This window comes from Nyctereutes procyonoides, unplaced genomic scaffold (genome assembly GCF_905146905.1).
Source record: "Nyctereutes procyonoides isolate TBG_1078 unplaced genomic scaffold, NYPRO_anot_genome, whole genome shotgun sequence".
Taxonomy (NCBI): Eukaryota; Metazoa; Chordata; class Mammalia; order Carnivora; family Canidae; genus Nyctereutes; species Nyctereutes procyonoides.
In genome coordinates this window covers 28,630,039-28,655,351 of record NW_026575051.1, presented here as the reverse complement: position 1 = coordinate 28,655,351, position 25,313 = coordinate 28,630,039, and the positions used below count along the sequence as shown (strand labels likewise).

General features: G+C 36.0%; 1 protein-coding gene and 1 pseudogene across 1 annotated transcript in view; both read left to right on the top strand.

Annotated features, from left to right (window-relative positions):
- Window positions 1-25,313, top strand: part of EYS (eyes shut homolog) — a 1,553,129-nt gene that overhangs the window by 92,988 nt on the left and 1,434,828 nt on the right. Inside the window, exon 5 of the mRNA XM_055330595.1 lies at window positions 22,572-22,686. Coding sequence (XP_055186570.1) covers window positions 22,572-22,686 — 115 coding nt within the window. The remainder of the gene's footprint in view (window positions 1-22,571; window positions 22,687-25,313) is intronic.
- Window positions 14,129-16,393, top strand: LOC129512974 (protein SDA1 homolog; annotated as a pseudogene).

Genomic DNA, 25,313 nt, shown 5'->3' with positions numbered 1-25,313 from the left:
TTTGCTGAATGCAATAACTCTAATATTTTTATATGTAAAGATAATCTGAACATTCAGAATGAAAGGAGGAAACCTCAATCAGAAAATAAATGTTAATAAAAACAGCTGGTATATTTCTCTTACATAATTTTTTTTTTCTAATCTGAAGCCAATTGTTTAATAAATATTTATCGAGAGTCATCTATGTCACCCTAACATCTAGTCACCCTAACATAGATATTGGAAAAATATATATACACTATATCTTTAAAAAATCAGAAATTTTGTGATATGCATATTTTTCCTTTTTAAGTTTTATTTTCTCCACCCAAAGTTAAGATATTTCATGGGATAATGATGCTCTATTTTACTCTCTCAGTTTATTATTAGTTTTTTTTTTAGTTTCCCTCTTTTCTACTCACTGAGTTGCAATTACAGCCTGTGCACCCTGTTTAAGTGTCAATTCAATGTATTAACATATTTTTTTCTCATGTCAGTTGCAGCATTTTCATTAGTTTGCGTGATGTCTCACCATGTTAGCCATGGGTAGAATTAGGGTTTTCAGTTTGTGTCACAAGTAAACCTAATTAAGCATGCAATGTGACTTTGAAATAGAACATTGTATACACAGAAATGCATAGGTCAACATATTTCCTCTCAACATATAATAAAGTTATATTTTCACAGTAATTCTGAAAGATGCATTTTAAAATAGCAATCACACATTTGAATCAGAATCCGTTAATTGATGGAGGGCTTCCATTTGGTCACTCAGTAATTGTCAACTAATATAAAACCTCAATTTCTTGGAGTTAATTATATCAAAAGCTAGCTGCACATTTTTCTTTGCTTTAAATCAATAGCCATATTTATACAGCTAACTTCCTCTTTTGAACAAATCATTCCGAATTTAGCATAGAAAAAAAAGTTTGTTAAAATGTATTGTTTTATCATTTCAGATGCTGGTTATAAATTATATTACAATGGAAAATATCTAGGACATTGTTGAGATTTCCTCATCAATAGTAACTTCTGCTACTGTTAGTATATTTTATATTTTCAAAGAAGTTATAATTGACAGAAGTCATCCTCAAATCTGATTCCCTAAGTGCTTCATTTTGAGAATATATGTTCATATCAGAATGACCTTCATCCCATTAGTCCTGGACTTATTAATTTCCCTGTAAATGATAAACAATAAAACATTATGATAGAAGTTAGTGCAGATCTCTGCATAAAGGCTGACCCAACATTATGTGACCTCTGAATTTTTCATAGGATACTTGATTGAATAAATCTTAGCCCCATAATGCTTTGCCCAATATCCAACATTTTTTAAGATTTTTATTATTTATTCATGAGAGAGGCAGAGAAATAGGCAGAGGGAGAAGTAGGCTCCCTGAAAGGAGAAAAATGTGGGACTCAATCCCAGGACCCTGGGATCATGCCCTGAGCCAAAGGTAGACACTCAACTGCTAAGCCACCCAGGCGTCCCACATCCAATACTTCTTAATATCCAATACTCTTTTGCTATGTCTTCTGGACCTCATTTTGTCAGCAGCAAATTCTCCAGTACCACCATCTCTTTTGTATACTTACTGAAACCTGAGGGCCTATAGTCCCCTTAGGTGGATACTGTTCCTTCTTCCACAACCTGTGTACTGCTGGTAAGGAAATGTATAGAAAGCCTTGACCTTTTTTATCATAACCAGACCATTTTTCTTCCTCCTCCTGAAAAACCTATCTATTTTTAGCATAAGACATCATCTATACCCTTCTCTAACTCTATGTTCCTCCCTCCCAAGGCTCCTTTTCAAGTATCTTTTTTTTTTTTTTTTTGTCTCAGTTCCTGTCCATCCCCAACTAAAAGCTTTTGCGTCTGGCTTGCTGTCCTTTTCTCTATTACTGCTGTGATCTTTCCTACTTTGATGTCCATCTTGTAAATCCACCCACTTTGGTTACTTAAATCCTTTGACAATTATTTTGCAATGAGTTTTCCTCTTCATCCTGACCATTTTCCCCATGGTTATATGTTATAATTTATCCTGATCTGTAATTACACACTCTACAACACCTTGATTTAAGTTTCTACTCTCTGATAATCAATTCATGTATTTCAAGTTGACTCAGTCATGTAGTGATTTGGACCAGGATAGGAGATGACATGATAAGACACTTATTATTTTTTTTACACTTATTATTATTTTTAAGATGGAATCAATTGAGTATCCCCTTATACTGGAGTGAGTTAAAATAGTTAAAAAGAAAAAGAGTAAATATAATAATAGCTCTATAGTTTTTGGCCTGAGCAATTAGAAAACATAGAGTTACTATGTTTTATGTTTTACTTTAACTAGAGTTAAAGTAAGTTTGAGATGATTTGCTTCTTTCTAATCTCTTCCATGCAAGAGAGTATATTTGTTTTTACATGTGTTACTATACTGACACTACCTACCATTCAATGGGTTTCCATAACTTTAAATAAAATATAAATTATTTAAAATGTTTATAAGGTTAGCCATAAAATGCTTCTGCCTATCTCTCTACCACGTTCCCCCTTCCTTACTCAATTCCTGCCACTTTGTTCTTTGAGAAGTTTCTGGAATACCTGAAGCATCTCCTACTTCAAGCCTCTGTATTTCTTAGTCTCCTTTATAAAGGACATTTTCCATTGTTGAGTTTTTGCTCAGACATCTCCTCAAAATTTATTTCCTGTCAATCTTGATAAGCATTCTGAAAATAGTTCTTCTCAATTATTCTCTCCACTTTAACTTATAGTGTTATTATAAATTTTAATATTATAAATTATAAACTAGTATATCATGCTAATTTTTATTGGAAAATACAGCTCTTTTTGTCTAGTAACATTTTTTAAGGCTTAAAGAACTGTGATATATATGAATCATATGTGTTTTGAGATTTGGACAATGACTCAGTCGCTCAGTTTAAGCAAAAAAGATATATTGATAAAATGAGTAGTATATGAGTTAGACATCTGTCTATGCCCTAACAAGTCACAGTGAGCAAGCATGTAGTGGTATTGCAAAACTTCTTTTGTAAGAATAAATCTATCTACTTCAAAAATTTTTTTCCAAGAAGTGGAATAGGTACACGACAGTGTTGAAATTGATACAAATAACTCCGCATCAGAATTTCCATCTATAGATTATGAAAACAAAGGGAAAAAAAGTGAACCACAATGCTTTTTTTGTGACAAAAATTACAACTCACTTATAATAGAATGGTACAGACCCAGGGGGAAAAAATGTAGCAAAACTTCCTCCTGCTCTTCAAACAAGTGATAGGAGTATTTCAAGATAACAAAGTCAGAGAAAACAATTTGGAGTTACTTTATAACTCTCCTTCCATTTCCTAGAATAGTATAGAGTTTGAAAGAGCCATTTTTCAGCATCTAGAAAACTTTAAGCAAGAATACGCTACCAATCCAAGTGACACTGTTGACATACTATCTTTGAAGCTAACTCTTTAAGAAAATCAAATAATATTTAATTTAATTTTCAGTTTTCATTTTTGTTGTTTCATGGAGTGTTTACTTCATTGTTTTAATACGTTTCTTTAATAATTTCCTACCAATTATTTATGAGAGCATTGCAAGTTTCATTTTTAATTTTATTAAGTTTATGTTTTCCTTGATATTTTGAAAAAATATTTTAAAAACTTGTATTTAAAATATGCTAATTATTTAGGTTCATTGATTTTCATTTTATTTTATCAATTCTCCATGCTTTAAAAATAAATGTAGCAAATGCCAGTATTTCCACATTACATGAAGTAGTTGTCAAAATGCTGCTGCTATTACCTTTTTACTCAATACTGTGTTCCCAAAAGAGCCTAACATTTCTCATTAAAACTGGTAGCATGGAAAAAAAAAACTGGTAGCATGTATTCCATAGGTCATTGAACAAAGTTTGGGATATTCTGTCCAAGAAATAAAGTAAAGCTAATTGTCTAATAAATATTGGCTTAATTGACAAAATACAACCCAATAAAGGAGAGACATTTCAGAGAGTTATAGGAAATCATTTTGAGAGAAATAAGAAAAGAATATTAATCTGTATTTTATTTTCTCTTGGCTTTTCCATTGAAATATTTTATTTCCATTATCTGTCTTTTCTTTTTCTTACATGTATCTTATTCAGATCCTTTGTTCCTCTATATATTATCTCTCTTTACCACTAAAAATAACACCTTAAACATTTTCATCACAATTATTTACATCCCTCTTGCCCTCCATGTTACAAAAATATTTACTGTTTCCTACTACCTTAATATTTATTAACAAAAAATAATTTCATACAAAAATATGAGTATACATTGGATATTCCAGGAACATGGTATATCTTTCCCCTCTCTTCATACTTAAAACAGCTGAGTTATTTGACCAGAATGATAGTTAGACACCTTGAGCAGCTAAAATGAATTCAGTCTTAGCTTCCTTATCTCAACAGAAGCAATTTATACAGATTATCTTGCTTTGTGAGTTAGGAAGCATTTGTAAATAAGCAGAGGGACAACAGAACAATAACCAGAAAATAGCAGCTACTTCCTCAGTAGAAACACTTTGACTATTTAAGGGAGGTCAAAATCAAATCAACCTACTTAGTGTTCTTGTTCTCCTTTGCCATAGTCAACCAAGTTCCGAATTTAAGGACCAAAGGCTCTCAGTGGGAGTATGCTCAGTGATACCGGTGAAGAGAGAGGCCAGATCCATGACCCTAAGAAAAGGACTGATATCCTGACTGCTTGAACTTTCTTGGCCCATTTTTTCCTTCCATTCACTGAAGGATACCACATTTAGGACACTGAGTTAGCAAGGGAAAATACTGGATGCAAGAGAGGCCAGAGGAGAGAAACATGAGTTAAAATAAAATGATCACAACTTGAGGATATTAGAATCACTGGAGGAGAGAATCTCTGGAGGAAAGCAAGGGAAAATACAGGATGCAAGAGAGGCCAGAGGAGAGAAATATGAGTTAAAATAAAATGATCACAACTTGGGGATATTAGAATCTCTGGAGGAGAGAAAGAATTAGATAACTGTAGCTAAAATAAGTGAAAAGAATCCAGAGTAGAGCACATAGTTATACATACATACCAAGACTACAACTAAAAAACATACTATTCAATTAATAATGTATGTGGAAAATTGGAAAGAAAGTGGTAATCCAAATTATGGAAATTTAGAATGCTTTATGAAAGAAGTAGTTTAGAGAAAAGAATAAAGGGGAATCTGCTTTTATCTTCATGTACATACATGACCTTACCCTAAATTTATCCTGGTTTTATGAAATATTAATTGCCCATGAAACTGTCTCTGATGCAAATTTTAGGAAAACAGTAATCATCTGTGCTTACTATACACTTTAACCTGCTTCACTTTTCTCTTGAAATATCCTATATTTAAGTCTTTATGTCCTGTCCTTTACCACCAAAAGATGAACCTCATGAGGGGGGGGGAAACAAAAACAAAATCTTACTCACTGAATATGCACTGTGGCTAGAAAAATAACTATCTACAGTAGAAGCTCAAGGATTATTTATTGAAGAATTTAATGGATGAATTAGTTAATGAATCATGATGAGTAAAGTTGAGTAACTTGGAGAATAGATCAAGGAGACCTAACATGTGAATGATAGCAGCTCTAGAAAGAGTAAAAAGAACATACAGAGGAGAAGCAATAATTAATCAAGTTACATAATATATTTCTCTGAGCTGGAGCAAAGGTTGAGTCTGAGTTAAAAACACTCTCTATCCAAGCTAGATTGATGATAAAAACACATAGTGAAATATCTATCAAGCTTTAAGGCAGGAAAAAACAATTTACCTACAAAGGAAAAGTAATCAGCATGGCATCACATAGTTTATTATCAACACTAGTAGCTTCGGGACAGTGGTATAACATTTATAGCTTTAGAAAGCATCTATAGACTACCAAGAGAAAATATTGCTTCCCCCAAATCTTACACATGACTACTATATATTGAGAGGTGAGAGAAATATTTATATTTATGCAATCAAAAAACCTATCATCCAGGTGATCTATCAGAAGAAGATTAACTGGAAAAATATTCTTTCTAAATATAAAATGGACTAGAATAGAAATTTTAAAAAGGGAATATGGATTAAAAATGAAGATTAAAATGTGTGTGTGTATGTGAATGTATACACATTCATGTACATATATTCACATAGGTAAATCTAAATAGACAATGATGGAATATAAAATAGGTGCTAAAATAGGGCTCCTGAAGCAGATGGGACATCCAGTGGAGGAAATTGTATTTAAAGTCTAGAACTAAAAAAATTAAATTATGTCAGCAAGCCCCCAGGATTTGTTAGTGGAGAGGAAAATAAACATCATGAGAAAGGAGAAAGAAATATGGATTTCCACAGGGAAAATTAGGTATCCAGATTGGTGAAACAATTAACTTTTGTTGCCCCCCCCCCCAAAAAAAGTAAAGATTATGTGATTGGCTATACATCAAGGAAATAGGTTACCAGTAATGGAATGCAAACGTTTGGGAGAGACTTCTTTTTTTTTTTTTTTTTTTTTTTTTTTTTTTTTTGCGGGGGATTGCTTTCTGGACTGTGAAGAGAAGTGTAATAAATAGCAGTTTAAACCAGAAGAAATGGGCAGCCCAGGTGGCTCAGCGGTTTAGCGCTGCCTTCAGCCCAGGGCCTGATCCTGGAGACCCAGGATCAAGACCCACAGGCTCCCTGCATGGAGCCTGCTTCTCCCTCTGCCTGTGTCTCTGCCTCTCTCTCTCTCTCTCTCTCTGTGTGTGTCTCATGAATAAATAAATAAAAATCTTTAAAAAATAAACCAGAAGAAAAGAAAAAATATAAAAATATATTAAATATGAGAATATGTTAAGAGTATGAAGAGAAGTACCAAATAATAATTGACACTTTAGATTCCTTCCTGTTAATAAATGTCATCAAGATTTCAAGTCTTGTTCATTCTGCCTTCTGAATATCTCTTCTACTTTCTTATTCTCCATACTGTTGTAGTGTGCATCTCATTTCTCCTGTATTGCTCTATGGTCCTGTATTAGTCTCCAAACTAACAGTTTTCCACAAATTCAACTTCTATTCTCCTGCAAGACTAGTTTCAACAGATCTAGGCATACTGCTACAAATTTCAATTTTTTACTTACTTTCATCATACTTCAGGATCAAATCCAGATGAAATCCAGATAATTTATATGTCATATTCACTGAGGCTGCTGCAGTGAAGGCATATAGCTGTCTGATATGGAGTTAAGCAAAACTGGAGTTAAATATGAATATGCATTAAATGGCTTTAATTGCCTGATAAAGGCATTTAACTGCAGTCATGATGACTACTTGCACTCATGCATGTAAAGTAATATACATTGAACTTGGAAATGTATGAGATGGAAAAAAAGAAGGGAGGAAGAGAGATGCAAAAGAGGAAGAAAGGAAAAAGAAAAGAGAAAGGAAAACAGAAATATCTGTGAAACCCTCAAAGAATATTTCTCTCCAAAAAGGAGAATTTATCTCAAGGATGGAAATGAGTACCAGTGCCTGGTATTTTCCTGATTGTTCAGAGAGCTATATATAAACCCAAAGGACCAAAGTATACTTACCTGTGCTCTGAGAATCTTCTCAATGCATGGATCTCTAAAGAGGTAGAACGGTTTGATAGCTACTTTATGGGAAAAGTTTGAGTAAGAGAGGTTATAAGTGAAGTCAACAAAGCCATGGGCAGTGGAAGGCTGATGAGCAGCCTTTACTGACAGTGGTATCGGTATGCCTGGTAGAAAGTTTGGCATGGTTAGGGCAGAATAGATGTGGAGGTATGAGCAGGAAAGTTGCCCCAGTGATCTGGGAAGAGTGGCAGCTGTTGCAGTAAAGCCAATACGAAAGGTTAGTGTTGCAGTTCAGGCCCTGGAGAATTTGAGTTTGTGAAATGATCACAGTGCAAGAAGTAGAGGCTTGAGGAGCACCATGGATTCACACGATACCATATATACCAGCATATGGAAGACAATAGACAGAAAGAGCATTTTTTAAGGTAAGCAGATGGGAATTCACCTTAATTTCAGATCTGAAGGTTTCAGATCTGACACTTCCTTGTCTCTCTGAAGCAACTAAATCTCACTGTTTGTTTTTTACCTTTAGTGAATTATTTAAATTAATCATAGTCTTCAATATAATGACATATTACCATTGATTCAAACAAGGCCTCTTTCATCTTTTATGATTGGTTGATTATTTTCTTTCATTCCCATTCCTTATTTCTAGTTTCCTGATTTTCATCTTAAGTCCTTGATGCTTCTGAATATTGGAAACTCATAAATTCATCCATTATCTCTTTCTCCTCTCATTTCTTGCTACTCTTATTTATTTGCTTTGAGTTCTCATCATGGAGAACTACTTGCAATTAGTTGCCTGAGAATAGAATGTTTCATTTCAGTTAAAGAGTAATAGGATAGAATAAAATCTATACTTTATGTATCCACTTTTTTTTTAATTTTTATTTATTCATGATAGGCACACAGTGAGAGAGAGAGAGGCAGAGACACAGGCAGAGGGAGAAGCAGGCTCCATGCACCGGGAGCCCGACGTGGGATTCGATCCCGGGTCTCCAGGATCACGCCCTGGGCCAAAGGCAGGCGCCAAACCACTGCGCCACCCAGGGATCCCCTATGTATCCACTTTAACAAAAAGCTAAGCTAGCACTAAATCAGTTAAATAAATATATATTTTTAAGTATACAATAATTTGATTAATTGACATGAAACTTTTGATAACCAAGGTTTCTTTTTTTTTGTATATTTTTTATTGGAGTTCGATTTGCCAACATATAGCATACCACCCAGTGCTCATCCCGTTAAGTGCCCCACTCAGTGCCCATCACCCAGTCACCCCAACCCCCCATCCACCTCCTCTTCCACTACCCTTTTCATTTCCCAGAGTTAAGAGTCTCTCATGTTCTCTCACCCTCACTGATGTTTCCCACTCATTTTCTCTCCTTTCCCCTTTATTCCCTTTCTCTATTTTTTTATATTCCCTGTATTAATGAAACCATATAATGTTTGTCCTTCTCCGATTGACTTACTTAACTCAGCATAGTACCCTCCAGGACCATCCACATCAAAGCAAATGGTGGGTATTCATCATTTCTAATGGCTGAGTAATATTCCATGCATACATAGACCACGTCTCTCTATCCATTCATCTTTCGATGGACACTGAGGCTCGTTTCACAGTTTGGCTATTGTGGACATTGCTGTTATAAACCTTGGCGTGCAGGTGTCTCGGTCTTTCACTGCATCTGTATCTTTGGAGTAAATCCAAAGTTCAATTGCTGGGTCATAAGGTAGCTCTATTTTTAACTCTTTGAGGAACCGCCACACAGTTTTCCAGAGTGGCTGTACCAGTTCATATTCCCACCAACAGTGCAACAGTGTTCCCCTTTTTCCAGATCCTCTCCAAAATTTATTGCTTCCTGTCTTGTTAATTTTCCCCATTCTCACTGGTGTGAGGTGGTATCTCATTGTGGTTTTGATTTGTATTTCCCTGATGGCAAGTGATGTAGAGCATTTTCTCATGTGCTTGTTGGCCATGTCTATGTCTTCCTCTGTGAAATTTCTGTTCAAGTCTTTTGCCCATTTCATGATTGGATTGTTTGTTTCTTGGGTGTTGAGTTTAATAAGCTTTTATAGATATGGATACTAGCCCTTTATCGATAATGTCATTTGCAATATTGTCTCCCATTCTGTAGGTTGTCTTTTAGTTTTGTTGACTGTATCCTTTGCTGTGCAAAAGCTTCTTATCTTGATGAAGTCCCAATAGTTCATTTTTGCTTTTGTTTCTTTTGCCTTCGTGGATGTATCTTGCAAGAAGTTACTGTGGCCAAGTTCAAAAAGGGTGTTGCCTGTGTTCTCCTCTAGGATTTTGATGGAATCTTGTCTCACATTTAGATCTTTCATCTATTTTGAGTTTATCTTTGTGTATGGTGAAAGAGAGTGGTCTAGCTTCATTCTTCTGCATGTGGATGTCCAATTTTCCCAGCACCATTTATTGAAGAGACTGTCTTTCTTCCAGTGGATCGTCTTTCCTCCTTTATCGAATATTAGTTGACCATAAAGTTCCGGGTCCACTTCTGGGTTCTCTATTCTGTTCCATTGATCTGTCTGTTTCTGTGCCAGTACCACACTGTCTTGATGACCACAGCTTTGTAATACAACTTGATATCTGGCATCGTGATGCCCCCGGCTCTGGTTTTCTTTTTCAATATTCCCCTGGCTATTCAGGGTCTTTTCTGATTCCACACAAATCTTAAAATAATTTGTTCCAACTCTCTGAAGAAAGTCCGTGGTATTTTGATAGGGATTGCATTAAACGTGTAAATTGCCCTGGGTAGCATAGGCATTTTCACAATATTAATTCTGTCAATCCATGAGCATGGAATATTTTTCCATTTATTTGTGTCTTCCTCAATTTCTTTCAGAAGTGTTCTGTAGTTTTTAGGGTATACATCCTTTACCTGTTTGATTAGGTTTATTCCTAGGTATCTTATGTTTGGGTGAAATTGTAAATGGGATTGACTCCTTAATTTCTCTTTCTTCAGTCTCATTGTTAGTGTATAGAAATGCCACTGATTTCTGGGCATTGATTTTGTATCCTGCCACATTTCTGAATTGCTGTATGAATTCTAGCAGTCTTGGAGTGGAGTCTTTGGGGTTTTCTATGTACAGTATCATGTCATTGGCAAAGAGGGAGAGTTTGACTTCTTCTTTGCCAATTTGAATGCCTTTTATTTCTTTTTGTTGTCTGATTGCTGAGGCTAGGACTTCCAGTACTATGTTGAATAGCAGTGGTGAGAGTGAACGTCCCTGTCATGTTCCTGATCTTAGGGGAAAGGCTCCCAGTGCTTCCCCATTGAGAATGATATTTGCTGTGGGTTTTTGTAGATGGCTTTTAAGATATTGAGGAATGTTCCCTTTATCCCTACACTCTGAAGAGTTTTGATCAGGAATGGATACTGTATTTCGTCAAATGCTTTCTCTGCATCTATTGAGAGGATCATATGGTTCTTCTTTTTTTTTTCTTGTTGATACGATCTATCACGTTGATTGTTTTATGAGTGTTGAACCAACCTTGCATCCCGGGATAAATCCCACTTGGTCATGGTGAATAATCTTCTTAATGTACTATTGGATCCTATTGGCTAGTATCATGTTGAGAATTTTTGCATCTGTGTTCCTCAGGGATATTGGTCTATAATCCTCCTTTTTGGTGGGGTCATTTTGTCTGGTTTTGGAATTAAGGTGATGCTGGCTTCATAAAATGAGTTTGGAAATATTCCCTCCCTTTCTATTCTTCAAAACAGCTTTAGTAGAATAGGTATTATTTCTTCTTTAAACATTTGATAAAATTCCCCTGGGAAGCCATCTGGCCCTGGAGTTTTGTGTCTTGGGAGGTTTTTGTTGACTGCTTCAATTTCCTCCCTGGTTATTGGCCTGCTCAGGTTTTCTATTTCTTCCTGTTCCAGTTTTGGTAATTTGTGGCTTTCCAGAAATGCATCCACTTCTTCTATATTGCCTAATTTATTGGGGTATAACTGCTTATAATACATTTTTAAAATTGTTTGTATTTCCTTTGTATTGGTTGTGATCTCTCCTCTTTCATTCATGATTTTATTAATTTGAATCTTCTCTTTCTTCTTAATAAGGCTGGCTAATGGCTTATCTATCTTATTAATTCTTTCAGAAAACCAACTCCTGGTTTTGTTAATCTGTTCTACAGTTCTTCTGGTCTCTATTTCATTGAGTTCTGCTCAAATCTTTATTAACTCTTTTCTTCTGCTTGGTGTATGTTTTATTTGATGTTCTTTCTCCAGTTCCTTTAGGTGCAAGATTAGTTTGTGTATCTGAGGTTTTTTCCAATTTTTTGAGGAAATCTTCAATTGCGATGTATTTCCCTCTCAGGACTGCTTTTGTTGTATCCCAAAGATTTTGAATGGCTGTACCTTCATTTTCATTGGTTTCCATGAATCTTTTTAACTATTCTTTAATTTCCTGGTTGATCCATTCATCTTTTAATAGGATGCTCTTTAACCTCCACGTGTTTGAGTTTCTTCCAAATTTCTTCTTGTGGTCGAGTTCTAGTTTCAAAGCTTTGTGGTCTGTAGATATGCAGAGAACAATCCCAATCTTCTGGTATCAGTTGAGACCTGTTTTGTGACCCAGTATGTGGTCTATTCTGGAGAAAGTTCCATGTGCACTTGAGATGAATATGTATTCAGTTTCGTTCAGATGCAAAGTTCTGTATTTATCTATGAAATCCATCTGAGGGATTCCTGGGTGGCGCAGCGGTTTGGCGCCTGCCTTTGGCCCAGGGCGCGATCCTGGAGACCCGGGATCGAGTCCCACGTCGGGCTCCCGGTGCATGGAGCCTGCTTCTCTCTCTGCCTCTCTCTCTGTGTGTGTGTGACTATCATAAATAAATCAAAAAATTTAAAAAAAAAAAAAAGAAAAAAAAAAGAAATCCATCTGATCCAGTGTATCATTTAAAGCTCTGGTTTCTTTGATGATGTGCTTAGAATATCTGTCATTTGCAGAAAGTGCCATGTTGAAGTCTCGTACTATTAGTGTATTATTATCTAAGTATGTCTTTACTTTGGTTATTAATTGATTGATTTACTTGGCAGCTCCCACATTAGGGGCATAAATATTCATGATTGTTAGTTCTTCTTGTTGGATAGATCCTATAAGTATGATACTGTGTCCCTCTTCATCTCTTACTATAGTCTTTGGGATAAACTTTAATTTATCTGATATAAGGATTGCTACCCCAGCTTTCTTTTTAGGACCATTTCACCTTTCATTTTGAAGACCATTTGACCTTCATTTGAGGACCATTTTTGAGGACCATTCAACCTTTCATTTTCATACTGGAGGTGTCCTTAGGTCTCAAATGAGTCTCATAGACAGCAAATAGATGAGTCTTGCTTTCTTTTTTTTTTTTTTTTTTTTAATCAAGCCTGAAACCCTGCGTCTTTTGATGGGATCATTTAGCCTATTCATGCTCAGAGTTACTATTGAAAGATATGAATTTAGCGTCATCATAATACCTATTTAGTCCCTGTTTTGTGGATTATTTCTTTGGGCTTTGTTTTTTACAGGTCCCCCTTAATATTTCTCACAGCTGGTTTGGTGGTCACATATTCTTTCAGCTTCTGCCTATCTGGGAAGCTCTTTAACTCTCCTTCTCTCCTGAATGAGAGCCTTGCTGGAAAGAGTATTCTTGGCTGCATATTCTTCTCTTTTAGTACCCTGAATATATCCTTCCAGCCCTTTCTGGCCTGCCACGTCTCTGTGGAGGGGTCTGCTGTTAATCTAATATCTCTCCCCATATAAGTTAGGGATCTCTTATCTCTTGCTGCTCTAAGGGATTTTCTCTTTTATCTTTGGAATTTGCAAGTTTCACTATTAAATGTCGAGGTGTTGAATGGTTTTTATTGATTTGGGGGCAGACCTCTCTATCTCCTGGATCTGAATGCCTGTTTCCCTCCCTAAATTAGGGAAGTTCTCAGCTATGATTTGTTCAAATATGCTTTCTGATCCTCTGTCCCTCTTGGCACTCTCTGGAACCCCAATTATATGTAGATTTTTCTTTCTGAGGCTGTCGTTTATTCCCCTTCACATTTCCTCATAGTCTTTTAATTGTATTTCTCTTTTTTCCTCAGCTTCCTTCCTTGCCATGAACTTGTCTTCTATGTTACTCACTCTTTCTTCTACCTCAATAACCCTCATCATTAGGACCTCCAGTTTGGATTGCATCTCATTTAATTGATTTTTAATTTTGCCCTGATTAGATCTAAATTCTGCAGTCATGAAGTCTCTTGAGTCCTTTATGCTTTTTTCCAGAGCCACTAGTAGCTTTATGATTGTGCTTCTGAATTGACTGTCTGACATTGAATTGTAATCCAAATTCTGTAGCTCTGTGGCAAAGAATACTGTTTCTGATTCTTTCTTTTGTGGTGAGTTCTTCTTTCTAGTCATTTTGCTCAGTGCAGAGTAGCTGTATGAGTGGGCTTCATCAAGAATATCAACCACAGGCTTCTTCAGACTGCTTCTTGCAGAGCCACTCAGCAACCAACATGTCTAATGGAAACATAACATGCTCCCGAGCAACCTGCCACAGTTACAGAATCTGATCAAGTGGGCTCTGCCACTTTACGTCGAGGAGTTTCTACAGCAGTATAATCACTACAAATCCAATGTAGAGATTTTTAAATTACAACCAAAGAAACCTAGCAAAGAACTGGCAGAGCTAGTGATGTTTATGCCACAGATTGGTCACTGCTACCCAGAACATTTAAGTAACTTTCCTCAAGAGCTGAAAGATCTTCTCTCCTACAATCACACTGTCTTGGATCCAGATCTTCGAATGACATTTTGCAAAGTTTTGATCTTGCTGAGAAATAAGAATCTCATCAATCCATCAAGGTTGCTAGAACTCTTCTTTGAACTTCTGCGTTGCCATGATAAGCTTCTGTGAAAGACTTTATACACACATATTGTCACTGATATCAAGAATATAAATGCAAAACACAAGAACAATAAAGTGAATATTGTGTTGCAGAATTTCATGCACACCATGTTAAGAGACAGCAATGTGGGATCCCTGGGTGGCGCAGCGGTTTGGCGCCTGCCTTTGGCCCAGGGCGCGATCCTGGAGACCCAGGATCGAATCCCACATCGGGCTCCCGGTGCATGGAGCCTGCTTCTCCCTCTGCCTGTGTCTCTGCCTCTCTCTCTCTGTGACTATCATAAATAAATAAAAATTAAAAAAATTTAAAAAAGAGAGAGACAGCAATGCAACTGTAGCCAAGATATCTTTGGATGTGGTGATTGAACTTTCTTCTGAAACATCTGGAATGATGCCAAAACTGTCAATGTGATCACAACTGCATGTTTCTCTAAGGTCACCAAGATATTAGTTGCTGCTTTGACATTTTTCCTTGGGAAAGATGAAGAGGAGAAAGAGGACAGCGACTCAGAATCAGAGGATGAAGGACCAACAGCAAGAGACCTGCTAGTGCAATATGCCACGGGGAAGAAAAGCTCCAAACACAAGAAAATGTTGGAAAAGGCTATGAAAGTGCTCAAGAAACAAAAAAAGAAGAAGAAACCAGAGGTGTTTAACTTTTCAGCTATTCATTTGATTCATGATCCCCAAGATTTTGCAGAAAAATTGCTAAAACAACTAGAGAGCTCTACGAAGAGGTTTGAGGTGAAAATGATGCTCGTGAACCTCATCTCCAGATTGGTGGGAATTCATGAACTTTTTCTCTTCAACTTCTATCCCTTTGTACAAAGATTTCTGCAGCCTCACCAAAGAGAAGTAACAAAGATCCTTCTGTTTCCTGCCCAAGCATCTCATCACTTAGTACCCCCAGAGATAATTCAGTCAGTGCTCATGACTGTGGCCAACAATTCTGTCACTGACAAGAACTCTGGGGAGGTCATGACAGTAGGAATCAATGCTATAAAAGAGATAACAGCTCGATATCCTCTAGCCATTACTGAAGAACTTCTCCAAGACCTAGCTCAGTATAAAAAACACAGATATAAGAATGTGATGATGTCTGCTAGAACTTTGATTCAGCTCTTCTGAATACTGAATCCTAAGATGTTGCAGAAGAAATTCTGGGGTAAGCCTATAGAGGCCTCCATAGAAGCAAGAGTGCAAGAATATGGAGAATTAGATGCTAAAGATTATATTCCAGAAGCATAAGTTCTAGAAGTTGGAAAAGAAGAGAATGCTGAAAATGTTGAAGATGGGTGGGAAAGTACCAGTCTCAGTGAGGAGGCAGATGCTGATGGTGCGTGGGTTGATGTGCATCATTCTTCTGATGAAGAGCAGCAAGAAATATTCAAGAAGCTCAACAGGATGCCCATGGAGGAGTGGAAAGCCAAAGCTGCAGCCATTAGCACGAGCCGAGTTCTAACTCAAGAAGACTTCCAGAAAATCTGCATAGCCCAAATGAGGAAAGAACTTGACGGTACCCCAGGGAAAGCCCAAAAGAGGAAATATATTGAAATAGATAGTGATGAGGAGCCCAGGGGTGAGTTACTTTCTCTTTGGGACATTGAACACCTTCATAAAAAGCCAAAATCTGACAAGGAGACAAGATTAGCAACAGCAGTGGCTGGAAAGACAGACCGAAAAGAATTTGTGAGGAAGAAAACCAAAATGAACCCATTTTCCAGTTCCACAAATAAAGAGAAGAAAAAACAGAAGAACTTTATGATGATGCGATATAGCCACAACGTCCAGTCAAAAGACAAGCGTTCCTTCCCAGAAAAGCAGCTGGCACTACGAGATGCACTTTTGAAAAAGAGAAAAAAATGAAGTAACCTCCAAGCAAGTCTTCCATTCCAAGAAGAATGCTAAATTTGTATCATTATTTTGAAAATTAGTTAATCAAGATGTTTACATTAAAAAGTTCTGAAGTACCATATTGTGAAAAACACAGTAAATTTGGTAGCAATTAAAAAAAAAAGAATATCAACCACAATTTAAGTGAATTTCACCCTAGATGATTCCTCTGGTTCTATGTACTGTAAATCCATCTACCTCCCCTGGAGCTTTCCAGCGCTGCTGGTTCAAGAATTTGCTCTTCCCCTCTCCTTCCAGCTGGTCTTCTGGGGGAGGGGATGCTGTGCTGACTCTCAGGTGTATGCACCTGGGGGAGATGCCCTGCCCTCCACCAGGTGCCGGGCTCAGTGGGAGCTGTTTACCCCGTGAGGCCTCTGTTCCCTGGCAGCCTGCCTCTTCCAGGCACAAGGTGACCCAAGGAGGAACAACAACACTGGTGGCAGCCAGCTCTCCAGCTCTGGAGTCAGCTCCCACAGTAACTACTGCAGCTCCCAGTCCACACTGGCATAGATGCTCCCGGGGCAGGGTGCACTGACCCGCACCGCTTGGGGGCGCTCAGGGCCAAGAGCATCCTCACTGTCCTGTGCCCTCCACACCTCCACCTGTCCTGGGGGGAGCACAGGATCCTGGGCTGGGTCCCCCGGCGCCCTGTGATCTGGTGCTTGTGCTGCTGGAATCGCACTCCTGGGGCCGTGGCTCCTGATGGGCACAGCCCCCTCCTCCCAGAGCTCCCGCCTGGCCCACGGGCTTCTCCCCAAGGCCCCGCCAGGTGCGCGCTCCAGCCCTTTACTGAGCTCGCCCGGGTGTGTGCGGTGTGTGGTGCGCTTTCCTCTGGGAGCACTTCCTCTGTTAGTGACCTCGGGAACCTGGAGGCCCCACTGCTCCTCCTGCAGTTCTGCCTGGTTCCCCTGCTAAGCACCTTCTGTCCGGGAAGAATCTGGTGTGGATTTTTTAAAGTTCCCGCCTCTCCGGGGCTGGGTTTTCCTCTCTCAGAGGTTCTCGCAGCAGCCTTAGCCCGGCCTTCACGGGCCCCTCCCCAACTGGATTTTTTTTTTTTTTTCCTCCTTCCTACCTTGTTAGAAGCGAAAACCCTTCTCTCTGTAGCGTTCCAGCTGTTCTCTCTTTAAATCTCAGGTCGAATTCGTAGGTTTTCAGCATGGTTTGAAAGTTATCCAGGTAAGTTGGTGGGTCCGGTGAGTGGAGGACCCTACCTCTCCTCCATCTTGCCAGTCTTCTCTCCCGATGACCAAGGTTTATGAAGAAGAATGGACAATTTGGACAGGAATTGGTTTCTTTTTTATAAGGTCCTTGGATTATTGATAGTATGGGAACAGTGGCAATAGGCTAGAGTGATGGACTAGAATGATCTCTTCCATTAGCAGTTGTCTCCTTTCTGTAGGTACTTTGGAATATCATAGGGGAAATGTGGATATAAATGTATATTTATTATGTCTGATTATTTTCTTCAGGATAAATTCCTAGAAATAGAATTTTGTGTCAACGATACAACGTTTATTTTCATTTTCAAATATGAGTTTGGTGGTAACTATTTTTTTTTGTAAATTTTGAGACTTTTGTATCCAAATTCTGATTATTTTTGATAACTGATAGGTAACTAGTGTACATTTTCTTAGGCTTAAGACTTACATATCACGAGAATAATCTCTTTCATAGGAATTTGAATTCTTCATCCATATAAATAAATAAGCCCAGCATCTTTTAGTCAGTTCCACCAAATTTTTGTTCTATTTAGCTATTCTTATTTTCACTCAATTTTGGCAATCTATATTTTGACATAAACTTTTTAGCATATTTGTACTGAGGATATGTAGTGTTCTTAGCTTCCATTTGTCCTTATATTCCCTTTTGCATTTTTATTTTTGTGTATTTGTGTTCCTTCTCTTGATTTCTTAATTACACATTCCAGAAAAAATATCTATCTCATGATCTTTTTAAATAAATGACTCTGGCCTTAATTGTAGTACTTTTCTCTTGATGTGAAATATAGTCAGTGTAATTTTGTACTAAGTCTTCATTTAAAATTATTGGGTACTGTATATAGCCTAAAAAAACTTTTTAAGAAAAATCAGCCTATTGTAATGTCATACAGAATGTAGAAGTAGGCCAGTATAGTTTATCACAGTTGAAATATGAATGAAGAAAAGGTGGAAAAACTAAATATAATAAAATTCACAGAATTTTTTAAATTGTCAAATATTAGCTATCACGTTATGATAATCACACAGACCAATTTATAAAATGCATCTTTGTCCTTATCAAACTGTTCAAATATTCTGATTCACTGTGTTTTAATTGTTCATTTTTTGTATTTTCTTTTTCTTCCACTTTTTGCTATATATTCTCAAATATGAACTGTACACTACTTTTGACATTTTTAAGGGGGAGTGAGGTGATAATTCTGGCTTTATTGTTTATATTGAACATATTTTATTTCTATCTACTTTTATTTCAAAACACTTCTTTCTAAACTCAATTGGCTCCATTTTAATTTTTTTTAGTCACTAAATCATCTTATTTACATACTATTTCACAATATTATTTTCTATATTGTATTTCATAAAAAGTCTTATCTAACTTATTGAGCTGAACTGTTGACGCTACTTGAAATTTCTCTCTTATGTTTTCCCCTTACCTTTAGCATCTTTCATCTTTACTTGAACTTTTGTAATAGAATTTCTCAAAGTATCCGTATTATTCTAGAGTTTGTTTTTATGTATTTTTCTTTGTTTGTACTTTTTCTGGTTTAAATTCTTAAGTGGTAAGAATACTATTCAAGCCTTTGCTCTTCCTGGCTGCAGACTAAGTTGTTAGGGTATCATTTGGATGACATTCAGGATCTCCTCTTAAATTTCAAACCATAAGTAGGAGTGGAGGCATGGAGGGTTGATAGCCTGTAGCTCAACAGGAAAATTTTCTTCTATGGGTTTCCTCTGGCTTTGGGTTAAATCTCCCTGGACCAATATATTATAGCCCTAATATTTTAGGGCTTCTTTCTTAGTATATTGTGAGAGTACTAACACTTTGGCACAATTTTTCATAATTAATAAGTTCTACTTAGCTTAGAAATATTTTCTCAGAGTTACTACTCCCTAATCTTCATTTAGTAACTTGTTAATCTGATCTCATGAATGACTGAATATTAGTTCTTCATTTAAGCTCTAATCCTTCTCTTTGGAAACCATACTCCAGAATAATATAAGTCCAAATACCACAGTTTGATTCATTCCCCCTAAAAGGATAATTGAGACATGACAAGTATCACTCACCAAAATTTGAGGATATTCTGGTGCTTTCGTATTCCTGCTACTCCTTACCCTTAGTAGGGAAGGGTGGGAATGTTACCTTTCACAACAAATTGCTACTTGGTGTGGTTTCTGGGTTTCTATATAGATCCTCAAAATGAGAGAAGTAAAGTCAACATTTCCTAACAGGTTTTATTAATGGAGTAGCAAATACAATACATTTAAAGTTAAGACCATACTGAGAAGCCTGGGTGGCTCAGTGGTTGAGCGTCTGCCTTTGGCTCAGGGTGTGAGTCCCACATCAAGTTCCCTGCATGGAGCCTGCTTCTCCCTCTGCCTGTCTCTCTGCCTCCCTCTTTCTCTCTCTCTCTCTCTGTCTCTCATGAATAAACAAATAAAATCTTTTAAAAATATAAAATAAAAAATAAAGACCATACTTAATTTTAATAATAGCCCTAAAACTACTGATATAACCAAAGTAAATCTCTTAACTTCTCTGAGTTTATTCCTTCATGTAATACAGTGGTAACAATATGTATCACACAGGTTTTATAATGGCTGAATGAGAAAATGTGAAAATAATTAACCTAGTGGCTGGCACATAGTAGGTTCTAAAAAATGGATGTCATTCTTGACATAAATGAAGGAATGATTTAATTCTATAAAGTGAAAGTGCCAAGCTGTGCCTTGAAGAGCAGGAAAAGAGAATTACTAAAGTATTTTACGGATGCTATTTCAGTTAAACTGTGTCAATGTGGCCTTTGATTCCTTCTTTTATGAAATTATTGTTTTTGTAAGAAATTTGAAATAATTGTTTGGTACAATTCACTTTGTTATTAAATCAGCTTGTAACAACATAGTCTTAAGAAGTATTTTGAGGGCTCCTGGGTGGCTCAATTGGGTAAGTGCTTGACTCTTGGTTTTAGTTCATTTCATGATCTCAGGGTCATGAATCAAGCCCTGTCCTGAGCTCTGTGCTAGGTGTGGAGCCTGCTTTAAATATGCTCACTTGCTCTCTCTCTTTCCCGCTCTCCACCCACATACACACTCTCCCTTGTTCTGTCTCTCTAAATATATTTTTTCTTAAACAGTATTATTTTGAACCTAAAATCTCTAGTATCTACTTACTTTAGAGATGCATTGTCATTGAATTTGGTGCTCCATTCACTTTTATTTATTTTTTAAAAAGATTTTATTTATTTATTCATGAGAGACACGCACAGAGAGAGAGAGAGAGAGAGAGAGAGAGAGAGGCAGAGACACAGGCAGAGGGAGAAGCAGGCTCCATGCAGGGAGCCCGATGTTGGACTCGATCCCCGGTCACCAGAATCACATCCCGGGATGAAGGCGGCGCTAAACCGCTGACCCACCCAGGCTGCCCTCTATTCACTTTTATTTTTTATTTTTTTTCAAAAGATTTATTTATTTATGAGAGAGAGAGAGGACAGAGAGAGAGAGAGAGAGAGAGAGAGAGAGAGAGGAGGAGGGAGAAGCAGGCCCATGCCAGGAGCCTGACGTGGGACTCGATCCCAGGACTCCAGGATCGCTCCCTGGACCAAAGGCAGACGCTAAACCACTGAGCCACCCAGGGATCCCCCTCTATTCACTCTTAATAGATAATCACACTAAATGTGATTTAAAGTACCAGAATATATCTCAAAAATTAATGAGAGTGAAGGCAAAGGAATATAGTACCTCATATATTAGCATCTTACTGGTTACAGCTAATGAACTACAATAAACTGGAATCCAGATGTGTGTTGTGTCTCAACCTATCTCTATAGTGATGCTATCAGCCGGGAATGCCTGGGGCACTCACCAGAGCCCATATTACTTGTGGCAGCCTCCATATACGTTTATCTCACAGGAGCCAATGTTGTGGCCTCTGTGGTACTTCTGCTTGCAAGATGCACCTAGCATCAACCATCAGGTATCTTTGAAAAACAAAGTTTATTACTCATGATTCCTGGGGGGTACAGGGCATATCCACAGGCCAGAAGTCAAGTTGTGGTTAGAGAGAGAAAGTATGTGGACCTGGGGTTCTGCCTTTATTGGAGTCAAGAGTGGAGTGCCTTAGGGTTTCACAGACTCACTCTATATTGGTGAATTTAGAATGAAAGAGTGGGAATTGAGGAGCAAGAAAGTGGCCAATTATTTAGTTACACAGGGATTTGTATAAAGAGGACTTCAGGGCTGGGGAAGGGCTGGCTTCTTATCTCAGCTGGCAATATGTTTATTTGAGATGGATATCTGAAATAGACACCTTGGCAATCTAAAGCTTAATGTCAGGCATTGCCATTACAATCAAAAAAGCTTATTCCTAGGCACTTACACTATAAGTTGCTTTATTTAGAAAAGAAAAAAAAAGTAAAGATGACAATAAATAAAATACTATAATTAGCCTGTGACCATACCATTACTGTTCTGTATAACTCTTTATACTATGTCTCAGAATATATGTGTGTCATTAAATCCTTGAGCACATCATCAGTGTATAATGGCTTCACTAAGCATTAGAAATCTCACTTTTCACCATTTTTTCACATTTTAATAATTGTCTTACTTATTCCAATAGTTTTATAAAACCTATATTTTATTGTTAAATATTTAGTTAGGCCAAAGTTGATTTTACAGTTAAATTCTCAAAAGATAATATTAATACTATTAAATGAATGTAGTTTACTCGGATTCTCACTAAGTAGATCATTTTTTCTCCTTTGCTAAGAACACAAGTATGCATAGACAAAATTAATGATTAAAAATACCAGGTAATAATTTATGTTGTATGTAATGTAAACAAGGCATCATTATTTTTGTCAGACTGTTAATAGGCTTTTGTGAAAATATTTAAATTGTAACTTTTCTTATTTACACTGATGTATTTACAGTTGTTTGCCAGGATTTGCTGGAAAAAACTGTGAGAAAGTAATTGACCACTGTAGACTGCTCAGCATCAACTGTCTGAATGAAGAATGGTGTTTCAGTATAAGTGGAGGATTCAGAGTAAGTAGTTTAATGCATGGCAGAGTAATTTAGCACTTGAAAATACAATAGCTTCAGGCAGTCTGTATTTCAAATGCTTTTATTAATCTAAACTAGAGAATTATATCTTTATATGTATATTTAAACATGACATATAAAGGTAACTAACAAAGATTTTTTAACTTATAAGAATTATGTTGGGAGGGCATTAACTGGAGTTCTAGGCAGTGTGTTTATCATAAAATAAGTATATAGCTAATTGAGTCCTGGTGATATATCTCTGTATATATAAAACCATAGTTACTAATGCGTTAAGCTCTTAAACTAGATGGAGAATAAAATTAGTCTCTTAGAATATACAAATATGCTTTTTTTGGTGGATAGTATTTGAAATGACTTTACAGGTACACAATGGGTGTGCTACACACAGTAAGGCATATCCTACAACTCAGCAGATATGTCTATTGGAGAAATAATCAGGTATGCACTAAAAGAATTTTCACAGCAAATCTGAAACAAATTGAAGCCTATGAATAAGAAAGTGGATAAATTCATCATAGCATAGTCATACCAGGAAATTATAATGAGTGGTTAAAATAAGTGCACTTATTTTCAGTACTAATACATGTACTTATAAGTACCAAAACATAATGTTGAATGTTAAAACCTTATTGAAAACTGACATACGGATAGTTAGCCTGATAATAATTAATTAAATTTTTAAACACAAAAAGTCTATATTTTCTATGATTGATAAATATATAGCAAAAATATAAACACATACATCAGAAATATACACAATGGCTTCACTAGCAGGCTCTCTGTAAAGAGACAGATGCGGAGACCAGTGAGAGTACAGAGGGGACTTCCGATCTATGATACTTTATTTCTTAAAACTGTTTTGGCAAATAATGACAGTAGGATTATGACATGCATTTTATTGTTTTTTTCTAAATACAAACTATTTTTAAAAATATTTTTAAAGTAATGGAAAGCCAACTTATGGAATAAATCGTGGACAAATTTATGTGTATACTTCTGGAAACATGTGCTGAATTATAATAATGTTACTATACAAGAATATATAGGATAAGAACATAACATTTATTTTGCACCTATAACACTTTGATATTATAGCTTGTCATTTATGGTCAGTGCATCTGACCTTCATATAAATACCATTCCATTTTATGGAAAATTAAAATGTCTATTGAGCTTTTAATATTTTCCCAAATTCATACATGTTGGTAAGGATGGATTAAGCTAGATTTAAGCTTACTTACTCCAAGCAACTCTAGAACTCATACTTTTATGTACTGTACATTTCTGCTTTAAGTATAAAGAATGTAGTAGCATCTCTTTTTCCTTTAAAATATATTTACCCTTTCCTTAGTATGAGATTGTCTAATTGAGATGTCTTTCCTGCTTTGGTTTGAATTTCTTTTATGTTACACTATTTATGTTTTGGATTTTGGTTTCTGTTTTGTCTTGGGATAGTCTCTGAGAATTTGTCTCTGACTGTTATTTTTAAATTTCTCTTCCTCCACCATCATTTCTCCTGGAAAATCTCACCTATTCTATTGTCTCAACAATTATCTATACATTAGTGACTCTAATTTCAATTTAATTTCCTTTTTAAGGACTTTGGTTGGACTTTATCATCACCTTGCCAAATCTGCTTTTTCTGTAATTCTACTTTAAGTTTAATAACTTCCACTAGATAAAATATTAGCAAGAAAAAATACTATTGGCCTTCTCATTTGGGTTAAAATTTAGGTGATGATGAAGATAATCTACATTAGTAATATTTTTAACAGTATAATACTTTTTCAAAAATATGCTTTTCCCAAAAAAAATATATGCTTTTCCCTACTGATTAATAATCCTGTTATGGCTATCTTGATGCTCTGATATAGTTTATATTTAAATTAATTTAAATATGCAAGTATATTGTAATGGTGATGTATATATGTATATATGCAAGTATATTGTAATGGTGATGAATGGTGGGAATTAACTAATTTTCATGATATTTAAGTTCAATATGATATATAAAGAAAAAAAATTATATTATTTTCAAATTATTTTAGCATGTAAATATAAGAAACATTTTTGGAATTTTTAACTTATATTTGTTTTTCTCTGATGTTTGCCTTTTTAACTTTTGAGTATATCAACCAATTTCAGAGGGACGATATGATGAACTATAATATTTTAGGAAGAGATTTTAAACTATCTCTCCTCCTATTTGGAGAAAACAAATATATTTATATTCAGAGGGAAGGAAAAGAGAACAGTCATAAAAGAAGCAAATAGTATCTGATACACTTAAATCCAACTATATCCAGGATCACAGAAAACATAAATTGATCACACACTTCAGTTAATAGGTAGATATTATTAATGGGACATGAAGCAAAACTCAGATGTTTAAAAGGTACTCATTTTATTTAAAAATATAGAGATCTATTGAAAGTAAAATAATGAGAGATATATATCATATAAAAATTAAGCAAAGTAAAATAATGAGAGATATATAAATTTAGGTAAAATAAATATTATACTTTTATTAATAAGGTAGATTTCCATATAAGGAACCATTAGAGATGAAGGACTTTATTTCATAAAAATAAGTAGGTCAACTAATT